At 47.8% G+C, this 24,835-nt stretch overlaps 1 protein-coding gene across 1 annotated transcript in view; it reads right to left on the minus strand.

Annotated features, from left to right (window-relative positions):
* Nucleotides 1–501: 501 nt before the first annotated feature.
* ankrd11 (ankyrin repeat domain 11) overlaps nt 502–24,835 on the minus strand; it is a 117,712-nt gene continuing 93,378 nt past the window's right edge. Inside the window, exons 5-13 of the mRNA XM_064337255.1 lie at nt 17,822–17,995; nt 16,330–16,524; nt 15,707–15,849; nt 14,731–14,878; nt 7,278–14,476; nt 6,786–6,884; nt 6,064–6,207; nt 5,819–5,911; nt 502–5,504 (exon numbers count right to left, since the gene is read on the minus strand). Coding sequence (XP_064193325.1) covers nt 5,319–5,504; nt 5,819–5,911; nt 6,064–6,207; nt 6,786–6,884; nt 7,278–14,476; nt 14,731–14,878; nt 15,707–15,849; nt 16,330–16,524; nt 17,822–17,995 — 8,381 coding nt within the window. The 3' untranslated portion in view covers nt 502–5,318. The remainder of the gene's footprint in view (nt 5,505–5,818; nt 5,912–6,063; nt 6,208–6,785; nt 6,885–7,277; nt 14,477–14,730; nt 14,879–15,706; nt 15,850–16,329; nt 16,525–17,821; nt 17,996–24,835) is intronic.

Here is a 24,835-nt window from a genome sequence, read left to right on the forward strand (position 1 = left end):
GCCTTTCACGATGTCTGAGGTAAACTGTCATGTGTTGACCGTCTCTGTGCCATGGTGCAGACACGAGAGCGGATTGAGCACCAGTCAGAATCGCATTTCGTCCCAGCCAATGAATTTCACTTTACCTGGCCTCATCACCACCTAGTTCTACACTATAATGCCATTTTCTTTAGGTTGATTGAATAATTATATACTGTGCATTATATTGCAACATCTATGTGAAATACATTAGTAAGCAACCTTGTTAAGGGACCATCATGTGTGCAGACACAAGTCTGATTTAACGCCCATTTTGGGATTCACGTTTAAACGTACTACTATGTACAGAACATGCAAAATTGCGCTTTGGGATTCTAATGTCCTATATAAATGCGGGCGCTTTGCCTAGCTCACACACACTCTCTCTCTCACACACAAACATACACCCCGTTATTGTATAGGGATGCCTATCTAAATGTTCTGCTAATAGGGTTTGAGAAAGAAGGAAACGCAGAGACTAAATGTATTTTTAAAATTTATTTACGAACATAATCTCTGAGGGACAAACAGCATTTCTCGCGCTCTCTGTACATGCAACTGTAGAAAATATTTTTTTTTCCAATTTTTTTAATTTTTAATTTTACTTACTCTCATTTTAAGTTTTTTAAAATGTATTTTGTATTTTTTTTTTTTTTTTACTCGTTTTGTTTGTTTTGCAGGATATCAACACAGCGAGAGGTGACAGTGCTGGATCTTTGACAGTACTGACAACGGCATCAACAAATCCCCCACTGACTAGCTGCTCAAACAATATGTACACAATTCAACTACATTGTACAAAAAAAAGAGGAAAAAAAAGAAAGAAAAAAAATACACTTACATTACCAGCAGCGAGTTAACCTTCTCACTGTTGGAACCCCACAATCTATGCAAGTTTAACCTAGTACAAAGAGAAGGTTTCAAAACATCCTGGGAGGTATTTACATCTATATACAATGTCTCACTTTACGCACTACAAGAGGGAAATTTACACAGCAGAGACCTTCACTCCAACATACCACAGGTGTCAGAAAAGATAATAAATAGTATTTTTATTTTTTTTGTATTTTTTTTTTCACCATTTAAAGAGTAGCTCTTCTCCATGCTTTGTGATCGGTTTCATTTTTTCAGAACAGCTACTGTCTGGTTGAGGATAGTGTGGAAGATGCACTTTGAAAAAAGGCTTGAAATTGTGATTTCACTTACATTAACAATCGAATCTGTCCGGTTTATGTCAGAGAGAGAGAAAAAAACATCGTGAACAGTAGAGGTAACTTCAAGAATGCAACGTCTGTTGAATTTCTAAGCGCTTAACTGCACAGGAGGTTGGGGTTGGGGGGAGGGTTGACTTAATCAGAAAAGGAACAGCCTGAATTAACAAGCAGCTCAAATGTGGATTTTTATGCTGGAACTGATAGTCATGAGAGGACGGTGCCTTGTTTTAGTACAGTTAGCAGGCGGATAGCTTATTAATGTGTCTGTGTTTTAGGACAACAACCCTGAGGCAGGACAGGGGAAGGATCTGTGAGATTCGCAATAAATCCTTTACCAAATAACTCAGTAGGTGCGCACGTTTACTCAGGCTACCCACGCCGGGGAACTATGGCAAGCAGCATCGGCATTACGCAAACACAAATAAAATAAAATAAAATAAAATAAAATAAATGGTTCAGTTATGTCTGTCTGCACTAATTCCACTCACTGGGTTCAATAAGGAATCCCCCAACATCAACCTTCACAATTTCAAGCCTTGATTGATTTTAAAAACAAAGGTAAAGCAAAGGACTTAAAGGCATGATACAAAATATGGAAGCGACAAAGGACGTGTATACATGAAACGCGAAAACGACCGTAAAGGACGCAGGACTCTGTGAACGTGCCCATTCTGCTGAAAAGCACTGCGATTAAGAACGCGACGCGATTATTCTTCATACAGAAAGCATGACCAAATGTTCAAATAACCGACTTTAAAATGCCCAACTGTACAGAAATCTCTCAAATGCACTTTTCCATAATTTAAGTACGCAATTTGCGACTAAGATCAACTGCATACGCGTTTAAATCATCGTAATTCTGACACTCACACTGACACCTGCAGTGGAAACAAAATAATAGTGAGAGATACCTGTATGTATGATGTTATTTGCTTTTTGCTATGAAGTTACAGTTGGTGCATTTATGAATTGTTCTGTTTGTGTAATTAATTTTGCACCCTTACCACACACATTGTGTACAATATATGAAATTATGCAGTTTCTGATTTTACAAACAAGATCTTCCAATAAATTAACAAATGCTGACACCAAAGTACAGGTAGTCAGTTTGGTAAAAGTAAGTCTGTTAAAATCGTTTGTAAAAAGGCTGCATTTAAACACAAAAATAAACGGCAATTAATGCAGTTTTAATTCTAATCTTACCGATAGAAAGATAAGAGATCTTTCCTTTCTGCATGTAGATATTAGGGTTCCACAGTAGTACATGAGCAATTCTGACAATAATTGGCTGTGTTTCTGTAAGAGATTACAGAGTCTACATTTAAAACCAAGGACAATACCACTGACGATCTGTTAAAAAAGTGGGTTCCGACAGAGCCCCAGAATAAAATGGATGCGTGAGCATGCGACACGTAGACAGAACAATTTAACAATGCAAGACTGGAAACTAACAATAATTAAAACCAAACCCAATAACAATCAAATAAACCATCTGAAATAAAATGGGTACAATTACTATCAATCAAATGGCCAAGGTAACAGGGTAAAGGTAAAACTGTCTGTTCTCCTTTTTTCTACACCTTTAACAACAAACTTGCAGATGAATGGTAACCCAGGAGTTTGGATTAAAAAAATATATATATATATTAAAAGGAAAAAATTAAAAGGCCTGTAACAACTGGGCTGGTTGTGTTCCATTTCCGTGAAGATAAATGTTTTTAGCTCCACCTTGTGGCCGTGTTGAAAATGACATAGCAAGATGCAACTGTACTTTCCTAAAACTACTCAGAATGGGAGAAACCATTAAGATCCCAAACAAAAACAATACAGAACAGACAAAACTGAGATTTAGATACAGAACAAGAACTTCAGGGCAGCACACTCAAAGCAGCTAAAATTAACTAAATTATTACGACTCAAAAAAAAAAAGAAGAAAAAAGTTTTGAACGGGTCAGACTGTGTATTAAACCTTTCTGTATTTGTTCTACAGCTGCCAAAGAGGTGAATCTAAAAATGGGATTCTATCCCACTACTCTCCATTGGACAGTGTATGAAAGTGTTTTTACTAAAATGTATATTGGCCAAAATATATTTCTAGAACATCTCAATGAAAAGCTGTAACAAAAGTTTAAAAACCCCACAATTTTCAGTGATAAAAAAAACAAAAAAAAAAAAAAACAGTCAAGTTAAGACATCCCTTGTGAAAATTACAACCACTAATCCGACATATATTCTGTGTATAGACCCACTGATTAATTCACAAGCTCAGACTCGGATGCTTTGACCATTACAATGCCACAGTTATACACGTACATAAATATTATGATGCAGTGGACTCTTAAATTTATGACATTTCTATTGACTCTGAAGGTAGATCAAAGAGTGTGCGTGTTCCTACATTATCTGAAGTAATCTTTTGTCCGGTGTACCTTAATTGTACTTGCGCAAGGTAAATTAAAAATATACTGTATAAAGGCATTTTCTTGGTTAAATCTTTCTGTAAGATAATTCTGTAATAATGCAAAACATAATATACCTTTATTATTCATTGAACAATTTAATAACCATTATGCTACATCAAGCGGTTAAGATTGTGGTGGACTTGTAATAGTCTGGAGGAAGGTTTTAAAAAGGAAGGCTTTTCCAACGTTAGATGTAGATGTTCTCTGGTCGTGATGGTACTACCTGGCTCTGATCGAGGCCAGAAGAGAACAGTGGACCTGAATGGGAGACGGTCTTTAAAATACTGAAAACGTGAACACATTTTGGCCCATTGTTTTGCGAGGGAAAAGCATTGCCCCAGAATAATCTGTACATACAAAGATCATTTTCTTCTTTTTTTTTTCCTTTTTTTCTCTTTTTTTTACACCTAACTGAGAGTGATGTTACAGTACATACCTTATTTACAACTGTGCAGTAATGTGTGGCAAAATAAATTATCTAGAAGGCAGCGAGAATACATTGTTTAACGTATATAAAAAACTGTACAGAATTTACGGGATACAATTTTTTTTTTTTCAATTTTCTTTTTTTCCTTTAAACTAATATTGGCTCTGTAGTGTTTCAAGTCACTTTCTCAGAAAAAGAGAAAACAATGAAATGCCCAAGTAAAGAAAAACAAATAAAAAATAAAAAAAAGAATATTTTCATAAAACACTTCTCAAAGTCTTTGCCTCCTGAATGTCAACATTCCTGTGTCTCCGCCCTCCCCCTCCCCCTCCCCCGCCCCCCCCCCCGCCCCTCCCCCACCTCTCCCCCCTCCTTGTGCAGTTGTTTGCAGTGAACGGTAGCGGCTGATTGATCCTGCAGGTCGAGCGCGAGATCCCGTCTCCCTCTCCGCCCCTCTCAGTCCGACGCCGCGTAGCTGAGGGTGCGGCCTCTTTCTCGCTCCAGATGCGAACCCGCAACCCCCGCACCCCCAGTCCTACGGCCGCACTGTCCCGTCAGAGCTGGGGTCCTGCTGTCTGGCCGCCGGGCCGCCCGCACACCGCCGCCCCCTGGCCGCGGGGGGCCCGCTGTCTGAGCCCTGGATTCCCGCCATGCAGTGTAGCATGGGCTGCGGTTCGGGGCGGGGCGGGGCAGGGGGGCGCCACTGCGGGTCAGTGAGCGCACAGCCCAGCCCCCGCTCTCTCACCCTGGCCATGGTTCTGATGTACACGCACACCAAGGACTGTCCCCCACCTCAGTTTCATCATCATCATCAACATCTTATTTTTTAAGGGAACCAAAAGTAAAGGAACAAAATCTCTTAATGAACTCCTTTTCCAAAAAAATGAAAAGAAGGGGAAAATAAAATCAAACAGAGGGGTCTAAGCCTCAAAGAAAAGGCATTAAAAACTTGTAGGATGAAAGTGCAAGTTGTGTTTTCCCGGTAAAAAGATACTGCCTCCTCTCGTAGGAGGGAATCATAAACAAGTTTTTTTTTTTTTGTTTGTTTTCATTTTTATATATAATATAGATTTTGTTTTTGTTTTTCCTCAAGAAAGAATAATTCCTTTTTTCAAACTGGCTAGCCCTTACCATACGGTCTGTTGGATGTCTTTTTGAGAGGTGATGCCGGACAGCCTGCATGCGGCAGAGTCACTGTCACGCGGGCAGCAGCACGAAGTCGTCGTTGACGTCCACCATCGGCACGTAGAAGGACGGCACCTCGTTGACGCAGAGGGACTTGTGCCCGGCGGGGTCCAGCTCCTGCACCTTGAGCTGCCACTCCATCCTCTGCACGGCGTTGAGCGCCGCCGCCTCGTGCTGCTGCCGCATCAGCAGGCAAGTCTGGAGAGAGAGAGAGAGAGAGAGAGGGGGAGAGGGAGAGAGGAGAGAGAGAGAGAGGGGGAGAGAGAGAAAGAGAGAGAGAGAGAGAGACAGAGAAAGAGAGAGAGAGAGAAGAGAGAGAGAGAGAGAGACAGAGAGAGAGAGAGACAGAAAGAGAGAGAGAGAGAGGCAGAGTTACGTGCCAGAGTGGAGCCGGGGGGGGGGGGGGGGGGGAGCGTGTCCGGTACGGAGAACAGCCGAACCGAACGCAGGCCGTCTTTTCCAAACGGCGGGAGTGTAAACGGACCGAGGCGGCGAGCGGCCGAGGCGCTCACCTTCATGCGGTCGTATTTGTCGTCGACGTCCTGAATCCAGGAAATGAACTGCCGGGCGTTGAAGCGATCCCTCACCGATTTGTTCTCGTCGCCCTGCGGCGGAAGAAAGCATTAACAAAGGGGAAAATGCCACTGCAGCTACTGCCTACTGGTTACCTAGCAACCTCCTGTCTCAATACAGGAAGCGACCGTGGGGGACTGCAGCTGCCCATCCCAGGTGCAGAATGCCGGTGCTGTGGACCCACCTGATTCTCAGAGGGCATGTTGTACACCTCAGAGTCCAGCAGCATGGTGCAGGCGCTGAAGGGGACAGCCTGATTGGCTATCGTTCTCGCTGCACGACAGTGCACCCGCAGGACTTCCTGTTCACAGGACACGATCAGCTTCTCCTGCAAGAGGAGGAAAAAGAAAGGAAAGACAGGAAGGAGAGAAAAAGGGGGAGAGTGGAAGAGAGATGACCTTCAAGCTATGGACACAGGAGATTCAAGCAGCTCAAAACACAGACCAGTAAAGTTACTGCCAGGAAGAAAGCCACAACTGCTGTACTCCCACAACTTTTGTTTTTGAATCTCTGAGTGAAACTTTTGATAAGGAAGCTGTCAAAGGCAGGAACTTATTTAAACACAATTATCAGCAAGCTCTGTAGAAAGTACTTCAGAGAGCAAAACAAACGTGGAAGCAGTCGGGTTTCTGTCTGCGCTGTAATATTCTCGCTTGGCCAGAGCGATGAATGCTGGGAGTTATTTCTCTCGTACACGAAAGCTTTGATCATGCTTCAAAGCAGCGATGCAGAATGATCAAAGCCCTTTCCTAAAAGTCTGGAATTTACAGGTGATTGGAGGAGGTAGAGAAAGTGAAGGCGAGGGGGGGTGGGGGTGTGGGGGGGAAGGAGGGAGAGGGAGGGAGGGAGGAATGGGGGGAGGATAGAGAGAGACGGCGGCGCGGTGCGGCGGGATTCTGCGCTCACCCTCTCGATGCTGTGCTGCAGTCTCAGCTTCCCTCTCACCGCCTCCTGCTGCCTGAAGAGCTCCTTCAGGGGCTCCGTCAGGGACGGAGGCGCGGCGATCTGAAGGAACCGGGACAAGCGGTTACCGGACCACCTCCAGAACCCCACGACTCGGAAAACAGACCGATCGATTACCCATTTAAAAAGCACTGAAACTTTTTGGTGCTGCGAGTCCGAGCTGCATGGTGTGTTAGGAAGTTGACTGAACTATACAGACAGACTAGAATCTCGAGTATATACCCAGAAGAATATGAAGAGATAATAGAAAAACTGATAAAAAAAAGTCTTGCCATGGCATGCTTTTAAGGTGCACTGCACAAGAGCAACTGTCAAAACCAATCAATCAATCAATCCACATTTTCTATTAATGTTATATAACCTGTCACAATGTTACTGTATGGTAAAGTATGAATGTGATGAGTTTTCGCCATGGCTGGTTTAAAGAAGACGTACCACGGGGATGTGCAGTTTGCTGAGGGGCTTGCCGTCCAGCAGGTAGGAGCCGGTGTAGGTCACATACTCAGCATAGCACTGTGGGGCCTGCGGTGTGATGTAGCACAGGATCTTGCGTTTCTCCTCAATCTTCTTTCGGATCTGCAGGTACTCGAAGTAGGGGTTTGAGCGGTCACTGTGGTAAGGTTCAATATCATCGAGCTTGATGGCGTTGACGATGACGGCCAGGGTCTGCTGGATCATCTCCCGAGTCTGCTGCATGGCCGTGTTGACTAGCTGGACCTGCACCTGCTGTGGGCCAGATCGAGGGAACTTCCTCTTGCGCGGGTGCTGAGCCTGGGAGTCCTCCTCCTCAGCAGCCCGGCTTTTGTTCTTGCTGACCACAGCTGGAGCTGCAACGGTTGAGCTGGAGGTGATGGTAGTGGTAATGGAGGCTTCCTCTTTCTCTGTGGGACTGGAGGAAGTGGTAACCACAGAGGTGGTGCTAGTGGTGCTGTGAGCTGGGCCACACGATGTGACGCTGGCGTGAACAGCGGAGTTCTGCTTACTCTGATTAGCTAGCATCTGGGCCCGGTTCCTGGTCATTCTTTGAGGGATCTCCTCCACTTTTTTGGGAACCTCAATGATGGGCAATGCAGTTGTTGCCTTAGGTGCCATAGAGTTACAGGATGTCTGGTCTGCATTGGACTGCGTGTCCACTGAGGTCACCGTTGTAGAGTGGACAGGGCTACACTGAACTGGCGTTGTGGTGGTGGTGGGAGCTTGTTGACTGGCGTCCAATTCCACAGGCGTCACCAGGTCTGGGCATGGTGCAGCAGTGATTGCAGTGGGCTCCTTTACTGCAAGATCCATCACCAAGTGCTCCTGGTCACTGCTGTCATCGACTGCAGATGGCAGTGGGTGCCTGTCACTTTCCTCAAATAGCGCCTTTTCCTCTGGAGCTCCCATGTCAATGGAGTCATTTTCTGGTACCTTTTGAGGTTCTGGCTCCAGATCCTGCGGAGATCTGCAGCTGTCCTCCAAAGGTAAGTCGGGTTCCCGCGTGGGCTCGCTCAACGGCACCACAGCCGGCGAGGTGGGGGCCTGGGCTAAGCAAGGCATCTCCAGCTCCATTAGGTCTGGGTCCTCTCTCGTCTCCTCGATTGGAGATGTGACTTCAGCCGGAGGACATTTGTTCTCTGGGGGTTCTGAGTTCGTGACTTCGGGCTCCTGCATTTCCTTTTCCTGTAAGGGCAAGTCGGGCAGAGAGAAGGCGCCCAAGTCTTCCAAGTCATCCACTGGAGGAACAAAAGGATCCACCCAGGACACCGCCGGCTCAAGGCTCACAGGTGGGGGGATGCTGCTTTCGGGAATATAGCTGAGGGAGTCCTGCCTGCTGTCTGTTGTCAAACATGGAGGCTCAGGCATGGGCTTGCATTCAGTGAAGAAAGACTCCAGCCGGGTAGATGAAGAGGACATGAAGATGGGCTCTGACTCCACAGATGCTGTAACAGGTTTTGCTGGGGTGGGAATGTCATCCACATGGTCTTTCTGCCCTTCATAGTCTGACTCAGGGATGTGCGGGGGGCAATAAGCCCTGGGGAAGGCAGAGTAGGGTGAAGTTTCTGTTGGGGGACAGGCTAATGCTGTAGAAAGGTGCTGCTGCAGGCTGTCTTCTGGGTGTGGTAAGGGGAAGACCTTTGAGGTTGGTGGAAATTCCACAATTGGCCTCTCCACAATTCTTTGGGGAGATTTTAGGAGCATGTCAGAGTTGACAGTCCAGCTGACTGAGTGATCATGGGAGTTCTCCATTAGGCTCACCGGGGGATGGGTGGGTGTCAGTGGGAGAGTGTCTGGCAAATCCCTTCTGCCTGGAGATTCTAGCCACTCCTTCTTCTCAGGCTCCAGGAGGTGTGGACTGCAGGGGCTGTTATCCCTGAAGGGGTCTGTCCCCTCAGCTAAGTGACCTTCACTTTCTGCTACCTCCTCTGGGTCATCATCCTCTTCTTCCTCCTCCTGTTCTTCTTCATCCTCATCCTCATCCCCTTCTTCTTCATCCACTTCCTCATTCTCCCCATCTTTTTCCTCCTCAACTGGGGGCAGGAAGCTTGTGCCACTCATGGGGTCAGTGGGGATAAAGCTGGGCTCACTGTGGGGCGACAAGTGGAGAGGATGGTGAGGTTCTGAAAGCTCGTCGATATCCAAAGGGGGCAGAGCGGCAGGGGCAGGGGTGGGCGGGGCAGCGATGTCCAAACAAGGCTCCTGGGGGTCGAGTCTGTGCACGGGAGGCGAGGGCTTGGACAGGAAGTTGCTGTAGACACAATCAGAAAGGTGCTCACTGCTGTCTGTAGCAGTGATAGCTGAGGACACCCCATCCAGTGCAGTCTCAGCTGGCTCCAGCTTAGGTGAGGGCCTCCCAATGTGGGGTGAAAAGCTGGGAGGTGAGCAGTCGAGCCTGTCCACCGGGACTAACTTCTCCTCTAGCGGATGAAGGACTGAGGAAGACTCAAACTCAGATGTGGCAGGAACACTCTGCTGTCGAAGGAATTTGTCAGCGTCTACTTTGAACTCCTCGTCGAAAGGCCTTCTGCCATCAACTGAGGCCGAGCGACTTAGGACGGGCATCTGGAGGTTCTTTGCGGGGGTAAGGCAAGCATTTTCTTGAAATCCATGCGGCGTGTTGGAATACCTGTCAAAGAAGGATGGAGAGCAAGCATTCATGGACATGCTCATAGCGGATGAGTTCTGGCAGTCTATGCCATCAAACATGAGGTCGGGGTAGTCCTCTGCACTGCAAGAAGGAGTGCGCGGGGTCTGCATGACCTCTTCATAACTAGGACAAGAGATTACAGATGTGGGTGTGGGCACACCAGTCGGCCTGTTCTGGTCTGGTCGTGGAGAAGCAGGGAGGTTCTCCTTTATTTGATGTCCCATAAGCCAGTCTTTAGAGCTCTGGTTATCAGCAGGCTGAGATTTTCTCTCAGGTGACATCATCTGAGTTGGAACCCCAAGGTCTTTGGACTTCTTCTCCTTTAACATGGTGTCTAAAGAACTTAATTTTTTAGATGCCAGGTCAGAGCGACTCTTACGCAGGTCCTCACCAGGCTTGGCTTTATCCTTCAGTTTGGGATCACCAGACCTGTGCCTCAGCTTCTCTATCTGTTTCATTCTCTCCTTGTGCCTTTTATGACGCTCTTCAATCTCTAGGTCCTTCTCGCAGAGCATTTTCCCAAAGCTTGTCAACCTGTGAACACCATCAACAAGCAGCTTGTCCCGGGGACGGTTGTCTTTTCGTGTTGCATCTCTGGACTGAGGCAACCGGTCACTCTCCTCTTTTGACCTGGACTTTGTGTGATCGTTCCTGCTGTCCTTGTCCAAAATGTCCTTGGTTCTGTCCTTGTTTCGGATGTCAAACTTGGGGCTGTCTTCTTTGGACTTCTCCTTCAAATTAGATATTTGGGGACTCTCCTTCAGACCAGATTTCTGATCTTCCTTTGAGTGTTTAAATGAACCAAAGCTGTCTGTATATTTATGTTTATCCTCTTTAACTTTATCCTTGTGTTTCTCTTTTTTCTTTTTGTCTTTGATCTTCTCAGTGGCGATGATGCCCCCAGCCTTATCCTTGTCTGCTTTTTTGGACATCTCTTTTTCAAACTCTAGCGTCTTGTCTATATCATCCTCACCATCAGGCTTGGTCCCATATGGGAAAGTATAGGGGTCAGCCTCTAGAGGCATGGATTCCTTTTCAAAGGGCAGGCTCTCTCTACGTCCGTATGTCTCTTTAATCTCCTCTGACTTATCTCGCTTGTCAAAGGTCTTCTCCTTTTTGATTTTGTCCTTTTCTTTGTCATGGCTTTTCTTGGAGGAGGAGGACGATGAGTGCCGATGTCGTTCCTTTTCTCTGAACTTGTCCTGGGGGTAGGATATGGACAGCGAGTCCCTCCTGTCTTCCGTGATGTCTGGAAGGCTGATGGAAGAGTCACACAAACTGCTGAGATCATGGCCTCGGTCAGTGAAGCTGTCTGAGGAGATCTCACTGATCTTGTCATTGAAGTCATCCTTGTAATCATTCAGGGCCTCTTCCTCCAACTTCTCCAGTAGGGATTTCTCATTCTCGCCATTTCCCTTAGAGGGCTTCCTGTCCTTAGGATACTCCTTGTCAGGCTTGTCTTTATACTTGCCCTTTTGCTTCTCATCCCCAGAGTGTCTCTTCTCCATCATCTTCTGCTTACTTTTCTTCTCCTGGTTGGAGTCAACAGTCGCCTTGTCTTTGCGCTCCTTATGCTTTCCATCCACAGACTCCTTCTCCTTTTTGTCTTTGTGTTTATCTATAGAGCCCTTTCTGTCTTTTCCACCATCAAACAAGGTTTTTTCTTTCTTCTTGTCTTTGTAATCCTTCTCTTTAATTTTCTCCATGGAGTGCTGCTTGCTGTCTGCGGAGTACTTCCTATGCTTGTCACTGTGAAAGAGCTCCATCTCATCTGGGTCCGGTGTGGAGTCTTTGCGGTGGGGATCTGAAAGGCCAAGGGAATCACTGAGCTTAAGTACCCCTCCGTTGTACGTGTCATCCTCCTCATCCTCACTTTCATCAGTGAAGATGTCAGCGATTTTGTACCAGGTCTTTTCTCGCACCTTTTCAGGTTTTCGCTCTTCTCTCTTTGCCTCCAGGAAGTCCCTCTCTTTGTCCACGTGTTTGTCCTTCTCCTTCCTGTCTTTGCTCTGTTCCAAGGACATTTTCCTCTCCTTGTCTTTACTGTGAGAGTCTTTGTGCTTGTCTTTTGTTCCGTCCTTTTTGTCCTTGGAGCCTCTGTCTACATCTTTCTCCTTAGGAGCTTTTTCTGTGGAGGTTTTCTCTGCTTTCTCTTTTTCAGAATCCAGGAAATTCCTATCTTTAGGCTTCTCTTTGTGTTTGTCTCCTTTATTAGATTTGTCTTTCTTTTCCTTTTCTGTAGCTTCTCCTTTCTTCTCCTTCGCAGAGTGGTTCCTCTCTCTGAGCTCCAATGATTTGACAGCAGTCTCACTCTCAGATTTGTCTTTGAAAAAGGCATCGCATCCATACTCATCTCTGGACATATCATCTTGCTTCATTTTGGAGTCCTTCCTCTCTTTAGTGAACTCGTAGGTGTCTTTCCTTTCCCTGGTACTGTCCATAGAATCTTTATCTTTTTTCTCCTTAATGCTTTCTGCAGACTCTTTCCTTTTCTTCTCTTTTTCAGGTAAGTAGGTGGAGTTTAGCTTCTGTTTATCAGAGTCCTTTTTCTTTTCACCGACCTTTTCTGATGAGTCCCTTTCTTTCTTTTTGGAGGCAGGCTCTTTCTTCTCTTTTTCACTGTGCTCCAATTTCCTGTCTTTGACTTTGTTGTCCTTTCTCCGATCTCGGTTCTCCTCTTTCATAGTCTCAACAATCAGTTTGACAGCATTGTTGGCTTTGTATTCTTTATATTCCTTTACAGGAGCATCCCAGCTGTCATCTCCATAGAGAGACGAGCTTGAAGACAGGTCAGACTCCCATCGGTCATTGGGGTCATCTGAGGCACTGAGTTTGCTGTCATCCAAATCTAAAAAACGACTCGTGATATCATAGTCCTCATAATCTGGCTCATCTTTGGGCACCTTTTCTTTTTTCAACTTTTCTTTCTCCTCCTTACCATTTTTCTCTTTCTCTGATTTTAGATGTTTATCCTCTTTTAATTCATTGCTTTTGTCCACTTTAGAAGACTTGTCCTTGGATTTTTTCTTTTTCTCATCTTTGTGGGTCTTCTGCTTGTCCTCCTTAGGCTTCTCTTTGTCCTTTGTGTTTCTTTCTTTTTCTGCTTTGAAGGTTTTTTCCTTCTCCTCCTTGATCATCTTTTCCTTGGTAGACTCCTTTGACTTCTTGGATTTCTCCTCTTTAGCAGTTCTTACTGTGTCTTTTCCACAAGGCCAGTCCTTTTCCTCTGCCTTGCCCTTAGACATCCGCTCTTCCTTTTTTAAATGATCTTTATCGTGTTTTGAGAGCTTGACTTTGTTTTCTGCAGCAGACTCTGTGTCCACGATGAGGGACTTTTGAGCGTCATCAAAATCAAAGGAAAAGCTTTTGACAAATTTCTCATTCATGTCCTGGTTGAGCACCAGACTTGGGGCCTTTTCCTTCTCTTTGTTTTTGTGTTTGTGCTTTACCTTATGCTTTTTCAACACCTTGCCGTCTTTGTCTGTCTTTGAGACCGCCCCTTCCGCATTAGAGGCCTTATAGAAATCAGAGGAGCTCTTTTTCTCTGAAATGCTGCTGTGCGTGGCATTGTTCTTTTTCCTGCTGTCCTGTGGCTTCTTCTTCACCTCCTTCACAGACTCCACGCTCGAGTCCGCTGATGAGTAGTCCGACTCGCTGGATATCCGTGTCCTGAACGAGTCAGAGAGAGAACTGACGTCAGACCAGGTCGGGGAGGACACGGTCTTCCAGCCGTCTGTCCTCCACTGCTTCGGGTGCTGCTCCGCCAGCGACTGCATCAGTTTCTGGGAGCCCGAGCTTCCATGCGACGAAGAGGAGGAAGCAGAGAGAGAGCCAAAGATGGACGACTGTTTCTGGCCCAAGGCAGCGGAGTCCTTCATGCAGTTTGAGTTCTGCACAGAGCCCTTGTCATCCTCACTCTCCACGTCCCCACTCTCTGACTCAGAGGTGCAGAACTTGTTATTGAGTTTGCCAAACCGCACCTCCTTGCCAGCAATGTTTTTCGTCTCCTTCTTCCTCTTCTTCTTAACCTTGCTCTTCTCCTTCTGCTGCTTGGAGGTCATGGCAGCAGATTCCCGGCTTTTAGAATTAGCTGCTGGGGCTGGTTGCCGTGCAACCGGTGTCTGGGTGAAACACACGGTTCGCTCGTCTTCGTCCGAGCTGTTGGTGTCGGATAGGATGCGCCTTGCGGCCTTCTTTGGTGTCAGCGAGTTGGTTTTGGAATAAGTTTTGACCTCCATTTTGGGGATGGCAATTAAGCTGTTGGCCTTGGTAGCAGAGTCCTTGCGAAATTCTTTCTTGAGCAGGTGTTTGTCATCAACGGGAGGCACGCGCTCCTCCTCATCATCCTCGTCAAACTCATACTCGTCCTTTATAGGTGTGGCTATTGATTTAGGCGGATCAAGGCCCTTTCCTTTCAGCTTCAGACCTTTTTCAAACTCAGAGTCTGTATTATTGCCATCAACAGAGCTGGATGGAGCAAATGAAGGCGCATCCTCTTCCTCTGATGACTCTGTAAACCGAAAAAAAGGAAAAAAAAAATTCAGTCAATGCAAGGAGAAGTTTCAGTTAAAGCACACCATTTAGAGTACAACTGCTTGAAAATGATACAGTAGCAGGCTTTACCTGAATTAATATTCAACAATGTCAGTATTCAGTATACTTTAACACTGTCAAATGAAAAAACATATTTCACAAAACACATACAAAATTACAACACCAAAATAACCTTGGAATTCCTAATTTTTGCGCAACTCATATACTGACCTGAAGAACTCTCCTCACTGGACGTATAAGTGCCTTTGCCAAGTAGGAGATTCAGCATGGTAGGGGAGTTTGCCACTTTCAGCGGCGTTTCTCCTCTTCTGTTGCTTTGACGAGGGTCCCCGCCATAACGCAAGAGCAACTTCACCACCTACACAAGGAAAACCACACAGGCCTCTGGTGAAGAGATTGTTTTTAGTGCTTGATAAAACGTGATACACAGTGAGTGCCATAATGTTTGGGACAAAACCATATATATAATTTTTTTTTTCTTGATTTAGCTCTTAACTTCATAATTTTAGATTAGTAATCAAACAATTCATGTAGTTAGAGCTCTCTTACACTTGCAGTGAAGAAGAAATTGAACAGACCTGACTAATCAGAAACACCTGTGAAGCCATTTGTCTAATTACAAATTGAAAATTTTGTACAGACCTAAATCAAGAAAAAAATATGACTTTGTCCCAAACATTATGGCACTCACTGCATATGTCAAACCTATGCGCTGCAAAAATTCACTAAACTATGTAGGTTCTAACTTTATTCTGCCTTTTTCACAACCATGGTGTCAAAACAGGATTACTGGACCCATCTGATTATTTGAGCACCCAACCATAATCGTTTTCTTCAATACATAACAGTTCCGTTTTAACTGGATGCTGGCATCCTTGCATTTTCATATATAAAACTCCTAGGAAAGAACATTATTTTTTTTACCACAGAATACAAAAACAATGACAGTCTAAACAAACAAACTAAAAAATGTTGAGAAAGAAAACCAAGCTAAGGTATATGGTTGAGTGCAACAAGCGTTTACAATATCAGCATGATAAGGACCAGCGACTTGGTGTGGGCTTACAAATCTCATCACGCTTTCCCCGTTAAAAACTTTTCTTCTCAAGGCGAGGCCAGCAGGTTTGTTAAGCCCCAGACCTTCTCAGCAGCGCAGTCAGGGGAGAGGTGCCCGTGGGGAGCTCACCTTGAAGTGGCCGTTGTTGGACGCGTCGTGTAGAGGCGTGTCGTCGTCCAGGCCCTTGGTGTTGACCTCCGCCCCGGCCGCCAGCAGCTGCTTGGCCACGTCGTAGTAGCCACGGTTACAGGCCTCGTGGAGCGCGGTCCAGCCTGACGGCCGAAAACGGGCGCACAGTCAAAACAGGCGGCTGAGGGCGCTCGCAACACAGGGAGACATCAGAACGGACGCAATGGGACTCAAAGGGTTAAAGACAGAGTGTGGGGGGCTGCTATTGGCCTTCAGGACCGTCACTCCCCTGAGATTTCTGGTTTCTATGGCAATGGAGTTATCGACCAACAAAAATTGGTTGCGAACTTTGACAAGCTCCTTTGCCTTTAAGAAGTTAAGATGAATACATGTAAAACACTACTAAAATATTAATAAAGCCCCCTATTAACATCATTAAAAGCCTGAGACAAAACTCACATTCATTCGCATAGAACTTGCAGGAAATGAACATCAGCCATACTAAGTGGATCAAAAGCATACATCTAACATTCTGTATTTCTTGCACCTTATAAAGACCCACCACTGGATGGGCGGGACGGGGGACGGGGGACGGGGGGGTGGGGACGGGTCCCCGTGCTCACCTGCGAAGTCTTTGACATTCACGTCGGCGCCCTCGTTGATGAGCTCCTTGACGCGGCGCGCCTCGCCGCGGATGGCGGCCCGGTGCAGCCGCGTCTCGCCCCGCTCGTTGCGCTTGTTCACCTTGTCTTTGGTTTTAGAGGCGGAGTTTGGTGTTCCCTTCTGACCCAGACTCGACTGGTGCTTTGGCGTTGTTTCTGGAAGGGAAACGCAATGAGATGCCTTATTTGGCGCACTCATGAATAAACGCATAAATAATGAGTGATCGCACGCAGCAACCTTGTTATATCACCGCACTCCCATTTCACTGAACAGAATGGAGGTTTTTCTGATTTAATTAAGGCCCTACTTAACTCCTGTGAAATGCGTATTTTAACTACACTGGGAAACATCAGCTGAAATTGTAAATGTAAATGTATTGCACTGGTGTTGGCTGCAGAACAGCATCTTGCGAGATAAGGTCAGCACTGAAGATGAGTCACCGTGGTGTACTGATGCAACGCACTCCCTTTTCTCCGCCAGCGTGTGGCGCTCCTGCACAGTGAAACGCAGGCACCGAGAGCGTTGCCGTCACATCAAACCATACCTGCCGGTGCGGTCATCACACAGACTAAAGCCAATTATTTTTTGTGACATTTACATTACTGCACTTGTCAGATGTAGTCTTGAACCCTGCTTGAGGATGTGACTCAAACCCTCCCGTGTCCTCTGTGGAGATGTCCTCGGAGCGCCGACCTCAATGCGCTAGAAAAGAACCCGCTTCCCCTGCGCTGCCAAAAATGGTTTATCTCCGCTTTGGCTTTGAAAACGGTGTTCCTGCACATGAAACGGGCGCGATAAACGCTCTATAAAAACGAGGGTAATGTAATACACGGGTGAAGACACCAAGATCAGAAAAGCTGCCCAGCTAATGGCTTGACCTTCGGATACCCTGCCTGCTCGGCTCAGAACGGCTAATTGCTCGGGTAAAATCTCTTCATGCGTTGTCCTGCTCCAAGCTCCAAGGGCCTGAAGCAAGACACCCGCTCACTGGTGTGCGTTTGAAAAGAATAACAGTGCACACATCGACAGACAGCAATCAGTTTATCATCAACGACAGAAAGCGGACCCCTTTGTGTTCACTTAGGACGCTTTCTTGTCCTCGCTGAGGAACCTAATCAACAACATGAGACGGGGACGGCGACGGCAGCGTTAGCCACGGTAATTGATATTGATGAGGGTTATCTTGTGTAATTGAATTGTAATTAGGTGGCGTTGTCTCTGTCCTTTCATGAAGCCTGAGAGAAGGGGGGAGGGAGGGAGCGAGTGAGATGGAGAGAGAGAGAGAGAGAGAGAGAGGGGAGTGTGTGAGTGAGATGGAGAAAGAGAGAGAGAGAGGGGAGGATGTGAGTGAGATGGGGGGGGTGTGAGTGTTGGGGGGGTGGGGGGGGGGGAGGAGCAGGATCGTCGCAGCGCGGCTGGTGCAGAGACGTGACCTCAATGACAAGCGCCCACCTGGACTGTTAACCGACTCCTCAGCCGTCATCTGCATGAGGAGAGCCACCTGCTGCCGCTCGGAGAGTGGGTACCCGGTCCGGATCCCCGGCACGCCCACCCCGAACGCCTGGCCCGACTTCCTGGTGTTGGTGGGCTCCTTTTTAATGCGCTTCCGCTCCGGGCCTTGCTTCTCTGTGAGGAGGAGGAGGAGAAGTGAGGCCAACAGGGCATAGAGTTATCACACAGTGCTACGTGCAGTACAGGGAAGGAGTTATAACATTACAGGCAGGGGACATAAAGGAGTTAATAACAGCACAGACAGTGCAGGGGACATAGGGAGTTTATAACAGTGCACAGGCAGAGCAGGGGACATAGGGAGTTAATAACAGTGCACAGGCAGGGGACATAGGGAGTTTATAACAGTGCACAGGCAGTGCAGGGGACATAGGGAGTTTATAACAGTGCACAGACAGTGCAGGGGACATAGGGAGTTTATAACAGTGCACAGGCAGAGCAGGGGACATAGGGAGTTTATAACACTGCACAGGCAGAGAGGGACATAGGGAGTTTATAACAGTGCACAGGCAGGCAGGGACATAGGGAGTTAATAACAGTGCACAGACAGGGGACATAGGGAGTTATAACAGTGCACAGGCAGGCAGGGGACATAGGGAGTTTATAACAGTGCACAGGCAGAGCAGGGGACATAGGGAGTTAATAACAGTGCACAGGCAGCAGGGACATAGGGAGTTTATAACAGTGACAGCAGGCAGGCAGGGACATAGGGAGTGTATAACAGTGCACAGGCAGTGCAGGGGACATAGGGAGTTTATAACACTGCACAGGCAGAGCAGGGGACACAGGGAGTTAATAACAGTGCACAGACAGGGGACATAGGGAGTTTATAACAGTGCACAGGCAGTGCAGGGGACATAGGGAGTTTATAACAGTGCACAGGCAGTGCAGGGGACATAGGGAGTTTATAACTGAGACTAAAGACAGTGCAGGAGACTGAGAGCAAAATCACACCAGAAATAAATGAAACATACGCCACAAATACAGAACCTAGTTCCCTAGAGTACAATACGCTCCTCTTTGTTTACAGCGACTGCAATGCAACTTGATTCTACCAGTAAATAACAAAAATAACTTCAGCGCGTTCGAAATTGCTACTCTTTCAGGAAATGGCAGGCAGCAGCATTTCCTGAAAGAGGTAATTACAATCTGGCCGAGATCGGCTGGGTGGATCCACCAGCTCCCATTACATACACTCAGAGGAACAGGGAAGATTCATCAATCGCCGATCTTTCGATAGACGGGACCTTTGCGGAGGAAACCACGGGAGGCACGGCTAATCAAAGTGTCACGCCGTCATATATATATAACGATGCGCTCTTACCGGTGAAACAGGAGACGCGGCGCGCTAGCTAGTCGGCCTGAGCGCGCCACTCTGCCGGACGCTAGGTGCTCCCGCCGCTACGCTAACGATAAACAGGCTACAGAGCGGGAACGCTTTGCTTTGCTTCCAGCATCACGGCAGGGCGGTGCGCGCCCATTAAGGACTGAGTCACCGGTCTGGCTCACTTGGGAGACAGACCAATCACCACCGTCCCTTTCACGTCACGGCGCCAACGCGTGACACCGCACTACCGCCAAGCGCGGTCATAACCGCCGGACTTCAGACCAACGGCAGCGGGCTTTCTGGCCTGACTCTGGTGTCACGCTCGCCCTATTAAAATAGTGCACAGAAACTACAGCAGCGTGCGCTGCATCCATTCAGCACTTCCAACAACAAAAAAGAATTATTTAAAGGTGCGCTTCTCTCATAGCATTTCACAAGGTGGCAGAAATAAATGAAATATTATTTTACGCATTGCAGAATGTGGCACTGGGGTGTGCAGAAAAGGGATGTATATGGGTGCTGGGGGAGGGGAAGAGACCCCGGGAATATTTACGGCCAATTCTAGGGTGCAGTGAAGTAACTGGTAAGGAGGTAGGGGATCTTAAAGACTGCGACCTTGAAATCTCATACAATTCGGACTCACCTTTGTGTGCAGTCAATACATTAAACAGCACCAAATGGTGAATGCATTTACTTCCATGCGTTAGCACTCGTATCTAGAGAGACATGCACAGCTGACTTTAAAAAAAAATCTCCAGTCCATTTTCACAGCTGGATATTTGCTGCAGCAATTCAGGTTAGTTCCCTACTTCAGGGCACGCTGGCTTCCCCCCCCTCGCGGGATTCAAACCCACAACCTGGGAGTTCCCAGCCCAGCTCCTTAACCGCTACGCCACGCCGGGACTCGGGGGAACGGGGAGAGAAAAGGGTACGAGCGGCGCGGAGTTAATTAAAAGAAATTTAAATTAAAAAGAAAAAAAGATCCGGCTCCTGTAATCAGGGGAAAAAAAGAAGCACATCTGTGCTTACCGCTGCACACAACATGGCCGCCGAGCCCGAGGCCGCCGGCGTGACGAACAGGAAGAGGAAACCGGGCGGAGGGGACCGCGCTTCCGGTCCGCGCCACTTTCCAGGGTCTGCCTTCCACACACGCGGACCATGAACTTTCGCTCACATCTGCGAACGCTTAGTCCTAATGTAACCCCCCCCCCCCGCCCCTCCCGCCCTCATTGTTGGGATGCGTTCCCTTCATTCTGCCCCCCCCCCCAATAGCTGGAGCTGCCGAAGTGGCATGCGCGGGGGGGGGGCAGGGGGGCGGAGGGCGGGGTAACATTAAAACGCGCTGTGCGGTATGGAGCCTGCCATTAGCCCAGGGCTGGGGAGGCTGCTCCCCCTGCGCTGTGCTGAGCTGTAATTACGTGCGTCTCATTAAAGCCGCTTCGGAAACGACAACAGCGGCTCCTCACAAAGCCTTCCCCGCTGGATCGCTTCAGAGGCCGAGAGACGGGCGAAGCCTCAGCCTCACTGACTGACTGGCGTGAGACTGCAGTGTGTGTGTGTGTGTGTGTGTGTGTGTGTGTGTACGTGAGTGTGTGTGTGTGTGTACGTGTGTGTGTGTTGTGGTGTGACTTGTGTGTGTGTGTCAGGTGTGTGTGTGTGTGCGTGCACTGATATGTATGTGTAGTGTGTGTGTGTACTGTGTGTGTGTCGTGCATGCATATGTGTTGTGTGTGTACAGTGTGTGCGTGCTGCTGTCATGATAGCGTAAGTAATGTGTGTGCGTGCGTCTGTGTAAACATGTGCGTGCGTATGTTTATGCGTGTGCTCGTGTTTGCGTACACGCGTGTGTCACATCAGGACGTCCCAGAAAGGAGCGGGAACAAGTATTTCCGGGGGCTCGAGGCTCCCCTGCCTGTTCTACAGGAACGCTGCGCTCGAATGCCACAGAGGAGCCAGAAAAAAAGCCCCAAGCCTGAATTCCACAGGGATTACACGGGATACAATTAAGACGCTGGGCCCCCCCGACAAAAAATCCCTTTTACACAGCGCCCCGTGTAAATGCACCCCCAGTACGATAATCTACTGGCAACCTTCAGCGTGCTCATGGAACACAGCAGTACCTGGAGGAAGCAGGCGAAATCCAGAGATAGATAAGGACTGAGGGTTCTACAGCCTAAACTCCCCAGAGCACAGACAGCCTTACCACCGCACCCTCTACCTCTCCGGAACACACGCCTGCTCCAGAAATGGGCTAACACTAACCACAGAAGAAGATTTTACTGTTTTTCAGAGAGAGAAAAAAGACAGGAGTGGCAAAGCTGGGAGAATTCACACACACACACACACACACACACATACACGCAAGCCATGCACGAATGCAAAAACAATGACATTTATACGCACACACATGCATACGCATACACACACCCACATACAAAATTTAGCTCAGAGTTATTTTGACAACGGCTCGTGCGATCGCTTCCCACGGCGGGGGGGGGGGTGGTTGGATTCGTTAATTACAGCAAACCCCTCCAACCAGAGGAACCAGAAGCCGAACCCGCCGCGAGCCAATCCAGAGAGAGCGCGGCAGCAGACCCCGCCCTCTCCACGTCTCCCCAGACATCCCATGCATTCGGTCTTGGCACGGTGACAGGCCAGGCCTGCTGTTCAAACAGGCCCTGCCACCTCACACACATCCCCTGCCTCTCTGTGTGCTGTATGTGTGTGTGTGTGCACGTGTGTGTGTGTATATACGTGTGTGTGTGTGTGTGTGTGTGTGTGTGTATACGTGTGCTGTATGTGTGTGTGTTATATGTGTGTGTGTGTGTGCGCGTGTGTGTGTATATACGTGTGCTGTGTGTGTGTGTGTGTGTGCGTATATATGTGTGTGTGTGTGCGTGTGTGTGTGTGTATATACGTGTGTGTGTGTGTGTGTGTGTGTATATATGTGTGTGTGTGTGTGTATATACGTGTGTGTGTGCACGCGCGTTTGAGGATTCAGGCCTGACTGCTCTGGGGCTGGAGAGGCTGAAGGGAGAGCAGAATTTGGGTCAACACCGTCGGGGGAAGGAGGGGACTTTCCTGCCTCTATCCCCACTGCCCCGCCCACCCCAGCCATACTGAGCCAGAAGCCAGACACTGCCAGCTTTACACCCGCTTGTGAGGTCACCCTGAGGCCCCGCCCACTCGCTAGCCTGCCCAATGACACGGCTCGGTGGATCAGCACTGCGTGACATGCCACAGCCAGGGACACACAGTCACCTCACTCTGCTGCCGGGGGAGGGGGGGGTGCAGGCGGCCAAGGACAGGCAGCAAACAGGAAATGAAGGAAGCTCGGACAGGAAGCACCCACAGGATATTGTGCCACGGCAAAAAGAAGGAAATGAAAAATCTGGCCTGCGTTTGGAGAACAGAAAGGGGCTCGTCTTGCACAAGAGAAAAAAACAGCGAGGATGGCAGGCAGGTTACAGATGAGCGGGTTTGGTGCACGTGAACCCCAACACCGCGGCGGCCTTCTGAAACAGGCACCAGCTCCTCTCGTTCTCTGCACACCACTGAACACAGAGAGCTAAAAAAAAAAACACCTATTTGTTCTAAACTAACAAGGCCGCCGACCTTTGGCACAGTGACACAGTCCGAATGCTGGGAGGGGGAGGGGCATCGGCAGCACTGCAGCAGAGAGAGAGAGAGAGAGAGAGAGAGAGAGATGGCGAGTCCCACGCAACGGTGCAAAAGCTCGACCAAAGCCACCCGGAGTGAGAGAGGGGCCACCGCAGACCCAGATAAAATCTGCACTCCCTCTCACACAGACACCTGTTACCACCAATCACAGCTCTTTCAGAGCCGGCAAACACACCAGCGCAATTACACATATGAAGAAAAAAAACCTACACAGAGAAATACAGTAACACTGTGAAGCGGGATTACCAGAGAAGAAACAGAGGAGCGGCGGTGCTGGAGATTAGCGGGCTGTGGTGAACAGATCAGAGCCCTGTGGTGAACAGATCAGAGCCCTGCAGACCCCGTTCACCTCGCCGGGTAAAGCTGCAGAGCGGCACGTAGGCCGAGCCAGCGACGCACACAGCAAACGCACACCCTCAAACCCTCAATGTCAGCACCACTGCAGCCACCTGCAGTTACATCCACATCACCACACACACAAACACGGAGATGCCCCACTCAACACACAAACACAGAGATGCCCTGTTCAACACACAAACACAGAGATGCCCTGTTCAACACACAAACACAGAGATGCCCCACTCAACACACAAACACAGAGATCCCCCGTTCAACACACAAACACAGAGATGCCCCACTCAACACACAAACACAGAGATGCCCCATCAACATACAAACACAAACAAGCAATGCCCATTCAACACACAAACACAGAGATGCCCCATTCAAATACAAACACAACGATGCCCCATTCAACACACAAACACAGAGAATGCTGGTTCAAACACAAACACACAGAATGCCCCAGCTCAACACACAAACACAGAGATGCCCCGGTCAACACACAAAACATGAATGCCCCACTCAACACACAAACACAGAGATGCCCCGTTCAACACACAAACGCAGAGATGCCCTGTTCAACACACAAACACGAAGATGCCCCACTCAACACACAAACACAGAGATTCCCCGTTCAATATACAAACACAGAGATGCCCCACTCAACACACAAACACAGAGATGTCCCAGTCAACACACAAACACAGAGATGCCCCATTCAACATACAAACACAAACAAGCAATGCCCCATTCAACACACTGCCAAACATTATGTAGAGAAAAAAGGTTGTGATTCCACCAAATGTGAGTGTCAGGGCAGTTTAAACACACAGAATGCCCTATTGACTTAAATGGCAAAAGGAGCAGTTGCAGTTTCTTTTTTTTTTTTTAGTACAGAGCGATATTAAACATGATGCCTAAAGCCATGTTTTCCTGAAAATAGTTTCTAAAAAATTGTAGCACTAAAATTGACTAAGCTGGATCCACCAAAAATACTGCACTGTAAATAATAAAATGAGTGTGCATCCGATAAATCTGAAATCTGTGATTTCAGAACCGACAGAATGTTATTTTTGAAATCTGCAGCAGTAAACACAATGCTATCAGACAGACAGCACACTGCCCTACTGGGAGAGGAGGGAGACAGAGCAGCCTGTCATGGTCAGAATGGGTCAGTTATCTGCATGGGTGTTTACATAATACAGAGAATATATGACACAAAAACATACGTTAGTATTCACACACATTATATGTGTGCCTGTGTGTGTGTGTGTGTGTGTGAGAGAGAGAGACACAGTCTTGCAGTACTGTAATGCTACTGCATTTGCACTGCTGGGGCTAATCCTTCCCCCTGTATTGGGACTGGCTCAGCACAGCTAGGGCTAACCTTGGCCCCTGTATTGATACTGCTCCGGCACGGCTGAGGTCAACCCTGGCCCCTGTATTAGTATTGCTCCACACAGCTGGGGCCATACATGGCCCTTGTATTGTACTGCTCAGCACAGCTGGGGCCAACCCTGGCCCCTGTATTAGTATTGCTCCACACAGCTGGGGCCATACATGGCCCTTGTATTGTACTGCTCAGCACAGCTGGGGCTAACCCTGGC

The sequence above is a fragment of the Anguilla rostrata genome, chromosome 5 (assembly GCF_018555375.3).
Source record: "Anguilla rostrata isolate EN2019 chromosome 5, ASM1855537v3, whole genome shotgun sequence".
Classification (NCBI taxonomy): domain Eukaryota; kingdom Metazoa; phylum Chordata; class Actinopteri; order Anguilliformes; family Anguillidae; genus Anguilla; species Anguilla rostrata.